The sequence below is a fragment of the Anabrus simplex genome, chromosome 6 (assembly GCF_040414725.1).
Source record: "Anabrus simplex isolate iqAnaSimp1 chromosome 6, ASM4041472v1, whole genome shotgun sequence".
Lineage (NCBI taxonomy): Eukaryota > Metazoa > Arthropoda > Insecta > Orthoptera > Tettigoniidae > Anabrus > Anabrus simplex.
The window spans coordinates 305,691,854-305,711,983 of record NC_090270.1 but is presented as its reverse complement, the minus strand read 5'-3'; the positions used below and the strand labels follow the sequence as shown (position 1 = coordinate 305,711,983).

At 43.9% G+C, this 20,130-nt stretch overlaps 1 protein-coding gene across 3 annotated transcripts in view; it reads left to right on the top strand.

Annotated features, from left to right (window-relative positions):
- Positions 1–20,130, top strand: part of LOC136876518 (cytochrome P450 6j1) — a 72,385-nt gene that overhangs the window by 30,041 nt on the left and 22,214 nt on the right. For all 3 annotated transcript variants that reach the window (XM_067150534.2, XM_068228460.1, XM_067150533.2), the window contains exons 3-4: positions 3,149–3,544; positions 13,729–13,950. In XM_067150534.2, coding sequence (XP_067006635.2) covers positions 3,149–3,544; positions 13,729–13,950 — 618 coding nt within the window. The remainder of the gene's footprint in view (positions 1–3,148; positions 3,545–13,728; positions 13,951–20,130) is intronic.

Below are 20,130 nucleotides of genomic sequence, written 5' to 3'. Positions count from 1 at the left end.
CGGACAGGATAGATGAAAGTGAGAAGCCTGGCATAAGTGGAAGCAATGCCAGGAGTCAGCTAAGGGCGGCGTGGTCACCAACCTACGCTCCCAAGCTAGGAGCCCTGGGGTCCCTTTCAGTTGCCTCTTACGACAGGCAGGGGATACTGTGGGTGCTATTCTACAGCCCCCACCCACAGAGGGATTAGGCTTAAGAAATTAACTGACAGGGGTCTCCGAACTCTAAAGCGTACTCTGCAAACCAGTAGTCAGACATCCTTGACAGCTATTGTAGAGGACTTCCGTTCCAAGTCAGGGATAGAGGTCAGTCACAGAATGACCTGTCGAGAGGCGATAGGACTCGCTTTTCAAGATCGTACTGCTGCCTGGAAACTACAGATCACATGAACGAATGCGCGACTTCGCTCAGGGTGGTGCAAAGAACGCCATTTTCTGTGCAAACAACGCCATTTTTGGTCTGTGGAGAAATGGAAGAAGGGTTTATGAGGTAACGAGTCACAGCATATGCTGTTGCAATCAGATCGGCGTGTGTGGACCTGGAGGATACCTGGTGAACTGTATTTTTCTGAATGTGTTGTGGCAACAGTTTGGAATGGGACCTCTTTTGTATCAACATAATAAAATTCCTGTCCACAAAGAAAGAACCACTGTATCGTGGTTCGAAGAAAATCAGATGTAGGCCCTATGTGCTGGAATGGTGTGTTCAAAGCCCCGACGTAAATCCCATCGACCGAGCTCGATAGCTGTAGTCGCTTAAGTGCGGCCAGTATCCAGTATTCGGGAGATAGTGGGTTCGAACCCCACTGTCGGCAGTCCTAAAGATGGTTTTCCCTCGTTTCACATTTTCACACCAGGCAAATGCTGGGACTGTACCTTAATTAAGGCCACGGTCGTTTCCTTCTCACTCCTAGCCCTTCCCTGCCCATCGTCGCCGTAAGACCTATCTGTGTCAGTGCGACGTAAAGCCAATTGTAATCCCATCACACATCTATCAGATGAATTAAAATGTCGGTTACGAGCCAGATCATTTCGCCCAACAAGCCGGCAACAACTGTTCACCACGCTTCAGATAGAATGGAAACAAATTCCACCTTTATTGTATCAGAACTTAGTTGAAAGCCTTCCGCGAAGATTAAACGCTACAATACAATAGTAGCAAACGCCTGCATGCTATTAGTTTCATGGCTAGTGTCTTTGGAACGAACAGCAAGATGTGTCCGAAGACTTTTGGGCATGTAGTGTATGGATGTATTCCCTTTTATTTCATGCAAAGTCATTATTTCGATCTATGTTCTATAAATATTGTTGGCTATGTTTCTTTATATAATTGCAAGATGAGATATGTACAAAAAATTCTGATTTATTATTTAGACATAATTTTATCCCTTACACTTCTTCTTCTTTATCTGGTTACCCTCCAGGGTCAGTTTTCCGTCGGACTCAGCGAGGGATCCCACCTTTACCGCCTCAAGGCCAGTGTCCTGGAGCTTCAGACTCTGGGTAAGAGGATACAACTGGGGAGGATGACCAGTTCCTCGCCCAGGCGGCCTCAACTGCTATGATGGACTTGGCCTTGTAGGAGGATGGGAAGGGTGGAAGGGATAGACAAGGAAGAGGGAAGGAAGCGGCCGTGGCCTTAAGTTAGGTATAATCCCGGCATTTGCCTGAAGGAGAAGTGGGAAACCACGAAAAACCTCTTCCAGTATGGCTGAGGTGGAAATCGAAGCCACCTCTACTCAGTTGACCTCCCGAGGGTGAGTGGACCCCGTTCCAGCCCTCGTACCACTTTTCAAATTTCGTGGCAGAGCCGGGAATCGAACCCGGGCCTCCGGGGGTGGTAGCCAATCACACTAGCCACTACACCACAGAGGCGGAAGTCCCTTACACCAGTTATGAATTTTAAGAATTTATCTTTATATTTACTTATAGGTCTGTTTTGATTTGTTGTTTCTTCCTGTCTTTCTTAATCCGTTTACCCTTCAGGGTTGTTCTTTCCCTCGGATTCCGCGAGGGATCCCACCTCTATAGCCTCAAGGGTAGTGTTCTGGAGCGCGAGACTTAATTTAATGGCGTGTGGCCTCCGGAGAGGCCTGGTTGCGGGTCTGTTAGGCGACCTGCATGTCTGTGAAGATGAGAGCCCTACCTAGGATGATATCTAATGCTGAAGACGCCATACACACCCAGCTCCCGAGCAATTGGAATTAACCAATTAAGGTTAAAATCCTCGATCCGGCCGGGAATCGAACCGGAGACCGTCTAAAACGAAGGCCAGTACGCTGACCATTCAGCCAAGAGTAGCATGAGACTTTGGGTCGGGGATAAAGTGGGGTGGAGGACAAGTACCTCGGGTGGTCTCACCTGCTATGCTGAACAGTGGCTTTGTGGAGGGTGGGAAGATTGGAAGGGATAGACAAGAAGGAGGGAAGGAAGCGGCCGTGGCCTTAAATTAGGTACCACCTCGACATTTGCCTGGAGGAGAAGTGGGAAACCACGGAAAACCACTTCAAGGATGGCTGACGTGGGAATCGAGACCCCCTCTACTCAATTGACTTCTCGAGGCTGAGTGGACCCCGTTCCAGCCCTCGTACCACTTTTCAAATTTGGTGGCAGAACCGGGAATCGAACCCGGGCCTCCGAGGGTGGCAGCTAATGACACTAACCACTACACCACAGAGACGAACATTATTATTATTATTATTATTATTATTATTATTATTATTATTATTATCATCATCATCATCATCATCCTGGAGCCTCCGTGGCTTAGACAGCAGCGTGCCGGCCTCCCACCGGTGAGTTTCGTGGTTCAAGTCCCGGTCACTCTATGTGAAACCCGTGCTGGACAAAGCGGAGGCGGGGCAGGTTTTTCCCTGTCATCTTTCATTCCAACAACCGTCTCCAATATCATGTAATTTCGTCTGTCAGTGATTAATCATTCCCCAGGGGATGCGACAGGCTTCGGCTGCCGGCACAGTTCCTATCCTCGCTGCTAGATGGGGGCTTTATTCCATCTATTCCTGACCCGGTCCAATGACTGAAAACATGCTGTGGATTTTCATCATTATCATCATCATCATCTTAGAACAGGAGCGAAGTTAGGTGAAGGAGAGGGTAAATATTATACATGATGCAATTCTCTATGTTACAGTTGATGGTCGTGTTGAGGTTAAAGACACCATGGCCAGATACACTACTGACGTCATCGCTTCTTGTGCCTTCGGCATCCAAGGTAACGCTCTTCGACAACAAAACAGCGAGTTCCGCCAGATGCTGAGCAAAATCTTTGATTTCAGTATTTTAAAAGGCATTAAAATGGCAATCTCCTTCTTCGCTCCAGCATTGATGGTAGCTCTGAAACTGAAAATACTCGAGGGAGATGTTGAGGACTACATTAGGAAAACAGTGTGGAGTACGGTCGAGCACCGCAAGAAGAACGACATCGTTCGCAAAGACTTCCTCGACCTTCTGATGCAGCTCAAGGACAGTGGATTTGTGGAGGGTGATGTGAGCAACGGCGATGCAACAGCAGCTAAGAAAACGTTCGGTGAGTTGTGCGAGATACTTCCACTTATTTAAGTGTTCTGTCTGCCGGCAGGTTCCTTGTTCTATCTAAAGAGAATTTGCCAGTTTTGACATAACTACAGGGTGGTCAGAAATAACGTGAACGGGGTACATAAACGTTAGAGGGTCGGTCAAGCTGATACATAATTTGAAAGAAATAATTTGATACTTCGCACCGAGAAATCCGCATCAAACACAAGGGATGCAGAGTGGGTCTAGGCCCACAAGTGACTACGTCTGGTGCGGGGTCCGACAGCTCTGCACTCCGACCGGCCAACCAAGCAGATGGTGGAGGTTGGTGGTGGTGATTCTTGTTTTAAGAAGAAGTACAACTAGGCAAACTTCTTCTTCTTCTTCTCCTTCTACCGCTTTTTCCACACTTGTGGGGTCGCGGGTCTGAACTGTGTTACACATGTGGATCTGTTTTTACGACCGGATGCCCTTCCTGACGCCAATCCTATTTTGAGGGATGTAATCACTATTGCGTGTTTCTGTGGTAGTTGGTTGTGTAGTGTGTTGTCTGAATATGAAGAGGAAAGTGTTGGGACAAACACAAACACCCAGTCCCTGGACCAGAAAATTGAGTCAAAGGCGATTAAAATCCCCGACCCGAGCGGAACCTAACCCGCGACCCTCGAAACCGAAGGCCTCAACGCTGACCATTCAGCCAATGAGTCGAACTATATAGATCTTCTATATAACACTAATCAGAAGGAAAAATAGAAGGGATCCGACACTTCAAAAATGAAGGTATCGGCCAATGGAAGACAAGAGCCACGAAGGGCGTGAAAATGAAAATGAAAGACTCCGTAGGCCTCAGGAACCTAATACCGTCGGCGTGGAAATGAACAAGAGTTGACCAAATGAGGTCGGATAGGATAGATGAAAGTGAGGAGTCTGGCACAAGTAAGTGAAAGCAATGCGAGGACTCAGCTAACGGCCCCGTGATTGCCACCCCACATTCCCAAATTTTGAGCCTCTGGGGCCCCTTTTAGTCACCTCTTACGACAGGCATCGGTTACCGTGGGTGTTATTCTACCGCCCCCACCCACAGGGCGACCAACCGAGCAGAGGAGGGGAGGCCACGGCTTTACCGTGTCTCTACGCCTCTGTATTCGGGAGACGGGGAGGAGCTGGTCACCGCCGCCGGCTGTCCTGAGAATAGTTTTCCGTGGTTTTCCATTTTCCTGAACTAAGGCGAATGCCGGGACAGTTCCTACCATAGGCCACGGCCGCCAACCTCTGACCTTCACCGCACATCTCCTTCTCCTGGCCTGAGAGACGGCGTCACCGTAGAGGAGGCCCGCCTCTCCCTTCATGGGAGGAATGAAAACGTTTAGTAGTAGTCAAACACAAACACACCGTTGCTTTCAGCTAGTGTCACCGTAATGTACTTGCATTGGTGCGATCCTGTCAGCTCCGAGGTCTGTATTCAAATCCCTTCCCGGGCGTTTTATTCTTCGACTAGTGCTGCCATGCCCGGTGGGTACATGTACGAATCGTATACATGTTTTCCCAATATAATTTTTGTTTTAAGTGTAAGATAATAACTGTTTTTATGCAAATTAGGTTTCAAACTAGCGGTAAATTAATAAATACCAATGTTACTAGAGAAGTATATACATACATACTTTGCTTTAGTACGACTATGAATTCTACTACATCACTACGCTTCAGTATGTTTTTTGTTCATTTAATACTTTTGTTTGTTCAGTCTTTGCTCACTTAACTTCTTTGAACTCCTTTGCTTTGCTTCACATTACTCGTAATATAATTATTGGTCCAGCAAACATGCTATTTTTTTTTTAACAAATATTTTTGTGTTACTTACGCTATACTTTTCACCTCCCTTTTTCCGTTTGAACTGCCCGCGCTAGTCATGATGGACAAAGATATTGAGAATTCACAGACGTAGCACTTCCATTCGTCGGTGCTAGCGCTGGACCTCGAGAAGGAAACAAAGGACGGCGTGATGAAGCGGAATGACACAGAAGAGTTTCGTGTCTACAGCGAAATAATCTCCGTAGTTACGTATCTATATTTCTCTAGTAATATTGGTATTTATTAATTTACTGCAAGTTTTACTGTTGATTTGTATGAAAGCAAATATTATCCTCCATTTAGGAGAAATTTTACAATGAAATTTCGTGGATACGATTCGTTCACGTAACCGAGCCGATTTTAAGCCACCTTCAGATTTAGCAACACCGCCTCGCAAAGCACATTTGATCTGATTGGCTAACTTCAGCAGCTGATAAAATGACAACGGTGCGAGATATCGAATTAGTTCTTTCGAATTATTCATCAGCATGACCAACCCTCTAACGCTCAAGTACCCGAGTTACGTTGTTTCCAACCACCCTGTATATCTTACAGCTGGGGGTCATTTAATAAAATGTGTGACACGATGTTACTTAGCAGTAGTGCTTTGAGGGCTGCACAGACCATGGCTCTGTATGAAGAGGGCTGCACAGACCGTGGCTCTGTATAAAGAGAGCTGCACAGACCATGGCTCTGTATAAAGAGAGCTGCACAGACCATGGCTCTGTATGAAGAGGGCTGCACAGACCGTGGCTCTGTATAAAGAGAGCTGCACAGACCATGGCGCTGTATAAAGAGGGCTGCACAGACCATGGCTCTGTATAAAGAGAGCTGCACAGACCATGGCGCTGTATAAAGAGAGCTGCACAGACCATGGCTCTGTATAAAGAGGGCTGCACAGACCGTGGCTCTGTATAAAGAGAGCTGCACAGTCCATGGCTCTGTATAAAGAGGGCTCCACAGACCATGGCTCCGTATAAAGAGGACTGCACAGTCCATGGCTCTGTATAAAGAGAGCTGCACAGACCATGGCTCTGTATAAAGAGGACTGCACAGTCCATGGCTCTGTATAAAGAGAGCTGCACAGACCATGGCTCTGTATAAAGAGGGCTGCACAGTCCATGGCTCTGTATAAAGAGAGCTGCACAGACCATGGCTCTGTATAAAGAGGGCTGCACAGTCCATGGCTCTGTATAAAGAGAGCTGCACAGACCATGGCTCTGTATAAAGAGGGCTGCACAGACCATGGCTCTGTATAAAGGGAGCTGCACAGGCCGCGGATCTGTATGTCATGGTCATCCATCAGTACTTCACATCACAGCCTGCACGGTTGCTAGGTAACATCGCGGCACACATTTTACCGAAAGAAATTCATGAACATCTGTTTTTCACAATTGTTGATAACTTCTTTTCCTATTAGCAGCTTCTTGTTTTAACTACTGATACGTCATGTTCCTTCTCCCCTTTAAAATAAAATACGTATACGTGTTTAACACATTGGCTGACACGCATGTGCGTCGTTGTACGAGGCGTGTTTTTAAAGACTATGTTCAAACACCACATCTATTTGCAAATTCTACATACTTTACTATATTTCTCAACATAGCCGCCAAGTTTATTTAAACACTTTTCAGACCTTACAACTCAGTTTTGAATACCCTCTTCATAGAAACTTTCCGCCTGCCCCAATAACCAGGAGTTCTTGATCTTGCGCGCTGGGGCAGAGTCTGTTTGGCCTTCACCTTTACAGGCAAATGTGTGTTTCTCCATTCCATGCTCTGTTGCTTCGATTCGGGTGTGATATGCAAAACCCATGTTTCGTCTCCCGTTACGATCTGACTCAACATGTCGTCACCTTCTTCGACATAACGACTCAAAAACGTCATCGAACACTCGAAGTTTGAGTTTTTTTTTTTGAGATTCGGTGCAGGCGGAAAGTTTCTATGAATAGGGTATTCAAAACTTAGTTGTAAGGTACGATAAGTGTTTAAACAAACTTGGCGGCTACGTTGAAAAATAGAGTGAAGTATGTAAAACCTGCAGATAAATGTGGTGTTTGAAAATCGTTTTTCGTTGTGTCGTTATTTTCAAACGGCCCTTACTTAAAAATCACGCCTCGTATTGATACGGTTATTCGTGTCTTTACTGGTCGGTCTTTCAAATTCTTACACAAAAAGTAAATGCAAAAGATAAATCAATAAGGAGTAGATGTAAATTGTGCCACAAGAAGGGGGGACTCCCATTTATTATTGTGCTCAGTTCCCTCAAAATCCTGCACTTTGCTTAGACCCTTGCTTTAGGATTTACCACTAGTGCTACTGGGTACATGATGCGAATGACTACAATAATATTCAGTACCGGTACTCCATCGAAAATCCAGTTAATTACTGAAGGATAGTCTTGGTATGAACGGTTATTACATAACAATCTATCATCGTTTGTTACAATGCAATGTATTAATAACACACACATCGATTACGTACAAGTGCGTCTACCTGCACCTAGGATACTACATTGTCCTTCAGTACAGATGACTCACATGATTTTTTACGTGTATGTGTAAAAATTTCACTTGTAATGCTAAACCTACCATATTCTAATAAAAAGAAAACACATTGGCTCCTGCGGCGATTTGTAGGTTTATTTTTTTTTGCTAGGGCTTTACGTCGCACCGGCATAGATAGGTCTTATGGCGACGATGGGATATGAAAGGCCTAGGAATTGGAAGGAAGCGGCCTTGGCCTTAATTAAGGTACAGCCCCAGCATTTTCCTGGTGTGAAAATGGGAAACCACGGAAAACCATCTTCAGGGCTGCCGACAGTGGGATTCGAACCCACTATCTCCCGATGCAAGCTCACAGACGCGCGCGTAGGTTTAATTAAGTTGGCAGTGAACGTGTTAAATTTGCTTCTTTGCTGGGGCTCGTAGGCAACGACAGGGGACACTACAGACAATCTCATGATAATGGGTATTGCGATATCACGCGCGGAACGGAGTGGGGCGCTTGGCCACTTTCTTCCTCGTCGCCAGATGTTTCATAACAGGCTTGTGTCTATATCATACACCTGCCTATGTCATATGTTACGCAAACACGTTATGTGAACCGCTTAGTCCGATTGTGATGGTTCGGTCAGCTTCCCCCAGGTCCTGGGGGCCATCTGGTGGCGAATGAACGTACCATTTCCACTTCTATTATAACGTCCAAATTCAAAGTGTCATTGTTTAAGAAGCCTTTTTCGTCGTCTGTCGAGATTTCTTCTTAGGACGCAGAGCACAGTTCTCTGCGAAACGTTAAGAATTTCACCTATTTTTCTTGACACGGCTTAAGCCCAAAAACCTATACAGTATCACTTTCTTTTCGTTTCGTGACGTCTGGAAACTTTTTCTTTCTTTCTTTCTTTCTTTCTTTCTTTCTTTCTTTCTTTCTTTCTTTCTTTCTAGTCCGTTTACCCTCTACAGTTGGTTTTCTCCTCGGACTCAGCGACGGACATCACCTCTGCCGCCTCAAGGGCAGTGTCCTGGAGCGTGTGACATTTGGTCGGAGATAAAACTGAGAATGAGGACCAGTACCTCACCCAGGCGGCCTAATGTTGACAGTATTAAATAATCAACTTAAAGGCAAAATCAAATTAAGTCAAATATTAAAAAATTAGTCCGCCTCTGTGCTGTAGTGGTTAGTGTGATTAGATGTCACCCCCGGAGGCCCGGGTTCGATTCCCGGCTCTACCATGAAATTTGAAAAGTGGTACGAGGGCTGGTACGGGGTCCACTCAGCATTGGGAGGTCAGATGAGTAGAGGTGGGTCGGGGCCGGGGGGGGGGGTCCATTCCCACCCCAGCCATCCTCGAAGTGGACTGCCGCTTCCTTCCATCTTCCTTGTCTATCTCTTCTAATCCTTCCCATCCCCCACAAGGCCCCTGTTCAGCATAGCAGGTGAGGCCTCCTGGGCGAGGTTCTGGTCCTTCTCCCCTGTTATTTTCCCTGACCCAAAGTCTCACACTCCAGAACGCTGTCCTTAAGGAGATAGATGGGGGATCCCTCACTAAGTCTGAGGGAGAAACAAACCCTGGAGAGTAAACAGATTAAGAAGGAAGAGAAGAAATAAAAAAATTGTAAAATAATGTTATCCACTGTAAATCGCTGAGTATATCACACAATACATTGTTGTAGCTAAGCGGCCCCGCGGTCTATGGGTAGCGTGCCTGCCTCTTACCCGGAGGCCCTGGGTTCGATTACCGGCTAGGTCAGGGATTCTTTACCTGGATCTGAGGGCGGATTCTAGTTCCTCTCAGCCTACGTGATTACAATTGAGGAGTTATCTGATGGTGATATGGCAGCTCCCGTCAAGAAAGTCAGGAATAACGGCCGAGAGGATACGTCGTGCTGACCACACGACACCTCATAATCTTCAGGCCTTCGGGCTGAGCAGTGGTTGCTTGGTAGACCAAGGCCCTTCGGGGCTGTTGCACCATGGGGTTTGATTTTGGTTTGGTATTGTTGTAGGTAATTTCCTGTTGCCCTCTTGTCCTGAAAGTGAAACAACTAAATGTTACTTAATATGGTTAATATAGAATGTGTCTTTAAACCCTTATTAAGTAACACAAATAGTACGGCAACTTTCTTTTTTACTGTCAAGATGCGCAGTGGTCCGCCTTTGTGGTGTAGTGGTTAGTGTGATGAGCTGCCACCCCCGGAGGCTCGGGTTCGATTCTCGGCTCTGCCAAGAAATTTGAAAAGTGGTACGAGGGCTGGAACGGTGTCCACTCAGCCTCGGTAGGTCAACTGAGTAGAAGGGGATTAGATACCCTCCTCAGCCATCCTGGAAGTGGTTTTCCGTGGTTTCCCCCACTTCTCCTCCAGGCAAATGCTGGGATGGTACCTAACTTAAGGCCATGACAGCTTCCTTCCCTCTTCCTTATCTATCCGTTCCCATCCCCAGACAAGGCCCCTGTTCAGCATAGCAGGGGAGGCGCCTTGGTGAGGTACTGGTCATTCTCCCCAGTTTTATCCCCTGAACCAAAGTCTTACGCTCCAGAACACTAGCCTTGAGGCGGTAGAGCTGGGATCCCTCGCTGAGTCAGAGGAAAAAATCAACCCTGGAGGGTAAACAGATTAAGAAAGAAGGAAAGAATACAGTTAATATAGTAGTATACTAGTAAGTAACACCAATAGTACGGCAACTTTCTTTTTTACTATCAAGATGCGCAGTGTGTCACCAATTACTTCTCCAGGTTTTCCATTGTGATGTTTTGGCGCTGGTCCGATAAAGTTCTCTCGTATCCTGAGAAGGACCGTTCAGCATCGCAGGAAGTCACCGGTGCATATTTTAAGAGATACAATTAGTTGCGTTCATTATATTCCGGGGGCTCTCCTTGTTGATCTTGCAAACAGACAGAGAGCTTCAGTAACGTGGATTGCATATCAAGACTGCATGAAGTTTTTTAGAAACTCTGACCAATTAAAGACGCCTAGCCATACAGATTCTGAGAAAGCATTTTTTTGTTGTATGCAGATGAGGCATCCGGAACTTTGGTATTTCACAGATAAAGGGTTAGAAATACCAATTCCAAAATAATTTTAAAACCAACTTTAGCAGTTGAAATGCATTCTTTACGAGATGAATTCGCCAATTATTTTACTACAAATTAGTCTGAAAATTAAAGGAGCTGGCCCACTTTTTAAAAATGTTTGATGTACAAAAATATTACATTCTTCACATAACCTAACCTAACCCCATGGCACTATAGCCCTTGAAGAGCCTTGCCTACGAAACGACCGCGTGTGGTCAGCACGACGAATCCTCACGGCCGTTTTTCTTGGCTTTCTAGACCGGGCCCGCTATCTCACCGTCAGATAGTTCCTCAATTCTAATCACTTAGGCTGAGTGGACCTCGAACCAGCCCTCAGAACCAGGTAAAAATCTCTGACCTGGCCGAGAATCGAGCCCGCGTCCGCCGGGTAAGAGACAGGCACTCTACCCCTACACCACGGGGCCGGCCATTCTTCACATAATATATAAAAATATGTAAAATGAAGCACAGGAATAACCATATCAGAAGCACAATTCTCCCAAATTCTTAATGTTCAGTTGTAAGAAGTAAAGGAGTGGAATGTGTAATTACACGAGAATCCGGGCCCTACAATAATAGAACCTATGATCAATGTGGTGCATGTAAGAGGCTACTAAGTCTGCGTTTAGTGGCAAAAGATCTACAGAGGTCGACGCCACGAACTAATATCATAAAAAGTCTGTGTTTATAGTGGAGCGGCGAGGAGTGTGAAGAGGAGTGTGAAGAAGAGAGTGGAGAGGAGAGCAGAACATATTTAGTGTTGATAGTAGAGCGGTGCTATGCACAAATAAGAGGTACTGTCCAACGTCATAGTCATAGTTTACTGAATCTAATCGCAACTTATACAGTGTGTTGTCAAGGTGTCTCTGTCGAAGTATTGTAAATGGACATGTCTTGAAAGTAGTAATGCGGCTAAATATTCTTCTTCTTCTCCTTCTTTATCTGTTTACTTTCCAGGATCGGCTTTTCCCTCGGACACAGCGAGGGATTCCACCTTTACCATCTCATGGGCAGTGTCCTGGAGCTTCAGACTCAGGGTCGGGGGATTCAACTGGGGAGGAAGGCCAGTACCTCGCCTAGGCGGCCTGACCTGCTATGCTGAACAGGGGCCTTGTGGGGGATGGGAATATTGGAAGGGGTAGACAAGAAAGAGGGAAGGAAGCGGACGTGACCTTAAGTTAGGTACCATTCCGGCATTTGCCTGAAGGAGAAGTGGGAAACGACTGAAAACCACTTCCAGGATGGCTGAGGTGGGAATCGAACCCACCTCTACTCAATTGACCTCCCGAGGCTGAGTGAACCCCGTTCCAGCCCTCGTACCATTTTTCAAGTTTCGTGGCAGAGCCGGGAATTGAATCCGGACCTCCAGGAGTGGCAGCTAATCACACTAACCACTACACCACAGGCGGCTAAATATTATTACATATATTCAGCTAGAAATCGAAGGCGATGGAATGTTCATCTTATTAATATGGATAGGGCAAAAAAAATAATATAAACGGTGAATTTAGTCGTTCATACGAGAAGTTGAGTTTATATCCAGGTACATTTCGGGAGTAATTTACGATGTCTCTTCCAACATTTGATTATATCCAGCAGCTTGTCCAGTCAGAGACTACAATTTAAAGAAATGAACAAACACACGTGGTCTACGTTATACGCATAGCTACACTCTGAGGAAGAAAACCGCGAATCCATCGAAAACGAAAACCACCGAGTGTTGCCGAACTTACCCGACAGCACTGGTCACCGCTATGTGAAACAAATAAATTTGTTTCGCTCTTCATCGCTACTAAACACATCCTTCCTGGCAGCTCTCCTCTCCTCTCCACTATAATTCTACACATGCTGTTACATTATTTTGATTCCTGGCAGCTCTCCTCCTCCTCGGTCCTCGCCCCCCACCCTTCTTAAAGAGCTACTTTTCAGACTTTTATTTCTTTCTTTCTAAATCCGTTTACCCTCCAGGGTTGGTTTTTCCCTCGGACTCAGCGAGGGATCCCACCTCTACCGCCGCATGAGCAGTGTCCTGGAGCTTCAGACTCTGCGTCGGGGGATACAACTGGGGAGGATGACCAGTACCTCGCCCAGGTGGCCTCACCTGCTATGCTGAACAAGGGCCTTGCGGGGGATGGAAAGATTGGAAGGGATAGACAAGAGAGAGGGAAGGAAGCGGACGTGACCTTAAGTTAGGTACCATCCCGGCATTTGCCTGGAGGAGAAGTGGGAAACCACGGAAAACCTCTTTCAGGAGGGCTGAGGTGGGAATCGAACCCACCTCTACTCAGTTGACCTCCCGAGGCTGAGTGGACCCCGTTCCAGCCCTCGTAGGCCTACCACTTTTCAAATTTCGTGGCAGAGCCGGGAATCGAACCCGGTCCTCCGGGGGTGGCAGCTAATCACACTAACCACTACACCACAGAGGCGGACAGACTTTTATTTACTGATATTTTTCTTTTCTCTTGTTTCCTGTTTATTTTTTATTTGAGGACTACACACAGATCCAGTCCCCGAGCCAGTGGAAATAACCAATTAAGGTTAAAATCCCCGACTCGGCCGGGAGTCGAACCCGGGGCTCCTTGAACCAAAGGCCTGCACGCTAACCACTTGGCCGTAGAGCCAGACTGCCTCTCGCCGCTCCACTATATTCACACCCTAATAAGCCCCAAAACATATTCATGAGTCTATGTTTTTCCATTTAGCAAAGAAATTTACATGTACAGCATCTTTCTTTTTCCGTAAAATACTCTGAAAAGAAATTCACTATCCTTCCAGAGCTGGAAGGAGACGATTTTGTCGCACAAGCTTTTACATTCCTGGGCGCTGGCTTCGAGACCTCGTCAACTACAATGAGTTTCGCTCTGTACGAGCTGTCGCTTCAGCCGGACATCCAGAGCCGCCTGAGGAAGGAGATCCAGTCAGTGCTGGAGAAGAATGATGATCAACTCACGTACGAGACAATCCAGGATATGAACTACTTGGACATGGTAATAGCAGGTGAGTATCCCTACAGACTGCGCGAAATTTATTTCTCTTCTGCACTGGTGAGCCATGTATCATTTCAGAAAATCTGCATTGGTTTTCTTTTTTGGTAGTTTGGAACAAGACTTGTGGAAGAAATAGGGTGAAGGTTCTAGTTTCCAACGTCATTCACACGGCGTCCTGTTATCTATATAAATAAAATCGTAATGACGGTGTATCTGTACATTGACTATTTTGGCGAAATATCCCTACAGTTTTTTGTTTCAGGTGTAATAATGACCATCTGCATATGTTTTAGCTTTGGTGTCTTTTTGTCTGAGTTCTTATAACTTGAAAACTACTGGATATATTTCTACCAATCTTGATATTTAGAATCCACCTGTTCTTGGGTAGGTTTTAGGGCCAATATTATTTCTGAATACCTAAATTTAATGGGGGTTTATCCGAAACCGAAACCATGATTTTGCACTCCCGCAAAATATGCACATCCGAAATCAGTGGAAATTTACCATCCTTAATGGAAATCACTTTCTAAATTTTTTTCTCATGTGCATCATTTCGATAGGAGGATTAAGCTAATAAGGGAGATATCATAAACTTTGCAGGCTAAGTCCAGCAGACATAGCCGATAAGGTGTTGTTAATGGAGCAGATTCCTTATCTATATAAATAAAATCGTAACGACCCTGTGTCTGTACATTGACTATTTCGGCGAAATGTTCGTATAGCTATCCGTTTAAAGAGTAATACAGTAATGACCATCTGCATAATTTTTGGCTTTAGTTTCCTGAATGTCCTCTTTTTTACCGCCCTCCACCAAAATCAAGAATGCTTTTCTTTTCTTTTCTTGCTAGTGGCTTTACGTCGCACCGACAAAGATAGGTCTTATGGCGACGAGGGGATAGGAAAGGCCTAGGAGTTGGAAGGAAGCGGCCGTGGCCTTAATTAAGGTACAGCCCCGCATTTGCCTGGTGTGAAAATGGGAAACCATAGAAAACCATCTTCAGAGCTGCCGACAGTGGGATTCGAACCCACTATCTCTCGGATGCAAGCTCACAGCCGCGCGCCCTTAACCGCACGGCCAACTCGCCCGGTAAATCAAGAATGCGGCACAATCTGCCGGACGAGGTAGAAAATTGTAATTTGGAAAAATTATACGTTTCAGCCTGTAACCGACGAAAAAATTCCAAGATCTTTAAATTTTTAACTTTTTATCCCCGAAGAATATCGAAATATCGAGGCAATTGTAATGATGGTGCAGACCTTCGTTTCGAGGTATTTCGTGGCTAAATAGTAAGTCCTATCATAAAACGAATGGCACAAACTCAGTTCAATTTGGAGTGATCTACAACTTTGGTCGTATGCCTTTTTGTCGTATCTCTCTCCCTTATGCGTTAGATTTGGCTGTATTTTCGATTGTACGTAAATTTTGTGATTTTTACACGTATATTTGTTTGACACACTTATAAGAAAGATAGAGTCATAAAATTCTACACCGTCATTGTTCCATACAGTAGCCATGGGTGAGCCAAATGCTATGCTTGTAGCTGTCATATAATCAATGAGACAATCTTACCCAGATCTCACCCCATTCAACGTTTCTAACTCAATCTGACCCATGAATAGATGAGCTACGAGAAAATATCATAGTACTAGCCATTTAGACCTCTAAATGCGGCGTCTTATGGTACAATCCGTTTGTCGATATGACGTACCGTTTAGCAGCAGTTAATCTATAAATGAAGGTCTGCAGTATTTTAAACATGCATATACTTTTGTATGTCGATATATATATCTGAATACCTGAATATTGTGATAGTACATATATCACACCCCCGAATTATATGTAGAAGTTATAGATATTATTGTCAGTATTCGATTTATTATTATTATTATTATTATTATTATTATTATTATTATTATCAGTATTTATTTGTATACTTTGCCATTTATATGGGTAAGCTGGAAGATATCCACATATGTAGGTATGAGTAATTTGTTTTGCACGAGTGGGAAAACATTGCTTTAATAACTCTGGTAATTTCAATGAGTCATATGAATATCCCAGTGTCTTATGAGATGTATTTGTTGTGGTCGTCGGGAAGTTCGTATGAGTCATGTATATATCCCAGCCTGATGAGATGAGCTTGTTGTTGTACCAGGGAAAGTTTGGTGATTCATGAAAACTCCCGAGTGTTTGTTATTGTCTTGGGAGGAAGAAGTAGTTCAGGGCTTGGGCTTGAGAAGAGGACCACCCATGATTGGCTGGCAAGCACCAATCCAGACGTATCATCTGAGTGGAGGGGGATGTTGATGTCTATAAAGGTTGGTCATACGGCGGCAACTAGAGGATTGTATGAGACATTGTATGAGACATTGTAAGAGACATTGTAAGGGTGATTGTGGAGATGATGGTAAAGGAACGATAAGGAAGATAACTACAACTACAACTGACGCACTGTACGGGAAGGAAGTGGTGCTGAGACACGGTACTGGATTGACATGGCTGCAATGGACTGGACTTCAAACGTTCGTGGAGCGTAGTCGTGTTATGTTTGTGGAAAGTGGCTGATTGTGGAGAGTGCTTGCGCATTAAGTATTGTAGCACTTGTGGCGGCCTAGCATTATATGTTGGTGAAAGCTATCTCAGACTTTCCATAAATTTATATGTTGAGGATCGACAGACGTGTGTATATATCTTTACAACAAGTGTTAAAGTATGTGAACACAGTAGTACAAGGTACAGTATCTGTGTGATGTGATAACTGCCGATTATGAGAATCGGTAAGTCGAATTGATAGAGACAGTGAAGGGTATTTATCTTCATACATGTACATTGTTCATCGGACTATTTACAAATGGTAACTTAGTTCTCGCTTTCGTTTTCCCACGGTTTTCATTATTGTTGTTGTTGTAAATATGGAGTCTTCCAGCAATATTTTATGTGTGTATTATATGTATAATGTTGTATGTTGATGAGGTGCTCATGCACGGAATTTGTTCAGAATATAGTTAGCTATTTTAGAATCAGTGTTATTGATAAACCTAGGTGCAGTTCCTACCTAATTAGTCGTTTTCAGGAGGTTAGGTAAGGCCTGCAGCAGATGTACCAGTTCGCAGCATTATGTACACGCCCTGGGATATAAAGTCTATCATGCTCTTATCTAAATTCGAGGGATCCATTCTGGTGAACTCTGGCGCCCATACTACGGACATTTCGGTTAATTATGCTTATTAATTTTATTAAGTTTTTGAGTAATTTTATTTATATATTTTTATTCATCATTTATTTAGTATTATCATCAAAAGAAGTTACAATTGGCTTCCCAACGTGTGGCTGAATGATTGGTACATCTGTTAGGCTTATAAGCGTAGGTGCACTTGTCAGGTGTGGTTGGAATTCTGCAAACTATGTCAGTGAAGTGTTTTATATGTTTCATATGTATATTGGAGTATGAAGAAATGTTGTAGCGAGTCCAGTATTATAAAATTGAGAAGTAGAGAGGTTGTTAAAGTTGTGGATACTATGAATCAGAATAAGAGAAATCAAAAGAATTCCACCACATCGAGTTTATCTAATTTAAGTGAGAATAGCGAAATGGCTGATAGTAGGAAAGATCAATCGGTAACGATAGGTGAGGAACCGAGTAACCCGTCTCAAACTCAGAATGTAGGGGATCAAGACGAGTCTTCAATGCTCAGTATGCTTAAATCGCTACTTGATAGTCAGAGTAAAGAGTTGAAGAGTGAATTGAATTCCTTAAGTAATGAAATATGCAGTATTAACAGTAAAATCGATAATAATAATGTTGAATTGTCCAGTAAAATTGATAATAATAGTGTTGAATTGTCTAGCAAGATTGATAGTCAGAGTAAAGAGTTGAAGAGTGAATTGAGTTTTTTAAGTAATGAAATATACAGTATTAATAGTGAATTAAATTCAGTTAGTACGGAACTGTCCAGTAAGATTGAGAATCAAAGTAAGGAGTTAAATTTAGTGAGTGTTGAATTGTCTAGTAAAATTGATAGTTTAAGTAGTGCTGTGAATGGTAGAATAGATGAATTGAACCAGAAGTTTGACCATCAAAGCAGGGAAATTCAGGAAGTCAGTAATAAGGTAGAATCTCAACGCTTGGAATTGACTGAGAAAATTGAATGCCGATTTAATGTAGTTAGGAAAGAATTTGTTGAAAACAGCAAGGAATGTGATAAGAGAATAAAAATAGTGGAAGATAAAGTAGAAGAAATAGATAGAATTAAATCCAATCAGAACGTTTTAGCGAAGCGTATAGATGAGAAGAATGAGAAATTGGAGAAAGACCTTAAGTCGGTAAAAGATGACCTCAAGTCAGTAGAAGGAAATGCCAGAATGGTAGTGGAAGAAGGAATTAAATCATGTCATGTGAAATTAAGGCAGGAGATCAGTCAAATCCAAGTAGGTAGCAGTATAGGTAATAGGTATGTATCTTGTACGAAGGACTCTGAATTACCCAAGTTTAATGGTCGGCAGTTTAATCCGATGGAATTCCTGAAAACGGTGGAGAAACGGTTTTCCAAGAATCTTGACGATGGTTTGATCGAGTGGAGTATGGTTGATGAGATGTTGGATATTGCATTTGTTGGAGAAGCGAGATCCTGGTTTCAAGTTTATAGACAGGGTATTTCGAGTTTAGAGGAATTTAGAGAGAAATTTAGTTCTAAATTTTGGAGTGAAGCTATTCAGGGAAGGGAAAGAGATCGCGTGCTATTTGGCAAGTATAAACCTCAGGAAGGTGTATCTATGACGGAGTATTTCTTAGCGCATGTTCTGATCAGCCAGAATATTGAAGGTCTAGCATCGGAGAGAGATACAGTCCGCCAGATGTTGAGGCATTTTCCTGAGAAGGTCGGATTAGCTGCATGTATGCAGAATATTGTTACGATCAAGGAATTAGAGCAGCTGTTAGAGAGGTTTGATGCTTTGGAAGGGCAGGGGAGGACCAGGCAAAGTGAAGGTAGGAATTACGGGGATAATGGGAGACAAGGTCATCAGCTAGGGGGAGATAGGAATAATCAGAATTTCAGTCATTCTAGGCAAGGGAATCAGGGTGGTAATTCCGGAAGGGGAAACAGACAGTCTAATCAGGGAGTTAATCACCAGGAATATTATGGCAGAAGACCTAATCAAGGGGAATCAGAAAGTAGGGGGCGTACGGATCAAAGACCTCCAGATCAAGTGCAGAGACATGATAATAGTGAACAGTCCATGTCAAGTAATTTAAACCGGAATCGGACTTCTTAGTTGGGTCAGATAGGCAGTCCGATACCGAAATTCCTATTCACGTGATGAAACAGGTAAGTTATGATTTAGACGTGAAAGAGGAATTATTGAATGACCAAGTGTTTTGTGATCAGAAGGAATCTGAAGCTATTATGATTACGCCTGTGATTGAAGTTGAGATTTGGGAGAATAAGGTCAAGGCTTTATTAGATTCAGGTAGTGAGAAGTCTTGTATTAATCTTAAGTTTTATGATGATGCTAAGAGGAAAGGACATGTCATAGAGGAAATTCCTGTTAGTAACACTTTTATCTTGTCTGCGGTAGGCAGCAAATCACATAGAATTAAGAGTCAAGTGGCTATTCCAGTTAAGATAGGCAATGAGACTGTTTTTCAGGTATGTTTATTAGTGCCTAATTTAGTATATCCGGTGATTTTTGGGGCTGATTGGTTGGGTAGTCAAGGTGTTAAGTTGGATTATGATAGTGCGACGGTTCGATTCTTTTGGGGTAGTTCTCATGATTTGATGAAATTGGAGTACAAGATCGATGAGGGAATTTTTGTTCATGAGTTGAGTTGTATCCAGGTGGCTTACGATGTTGAAGTAAATGAAGTTTGTGATAGTGAGTCACAGGTAAATCTGTGTCACATGTCTGTGGAGACTGGTCAGGAAGACCAGTTCCTCGAGGCTGTGGACAGAACGAATTTAGTACAGGAGCAGAAGGATTGCTTATTTTCTTTGTTAGTAGAGTATAGCGACGTTTTTAGTGGTAAGCCTGGAAAAACTCACCTTTATGAGCATAAGTTTGACATCACTGATCGCTCGAGTTTTGTGGGACCGCGGTATCCTATTCCACATGTTCATGCCAGAGCTGTAGATGAGGTTATATCGAAAATGTTGGAGGATGGGATCATTGAACCTTCAAGTAGTCAATATG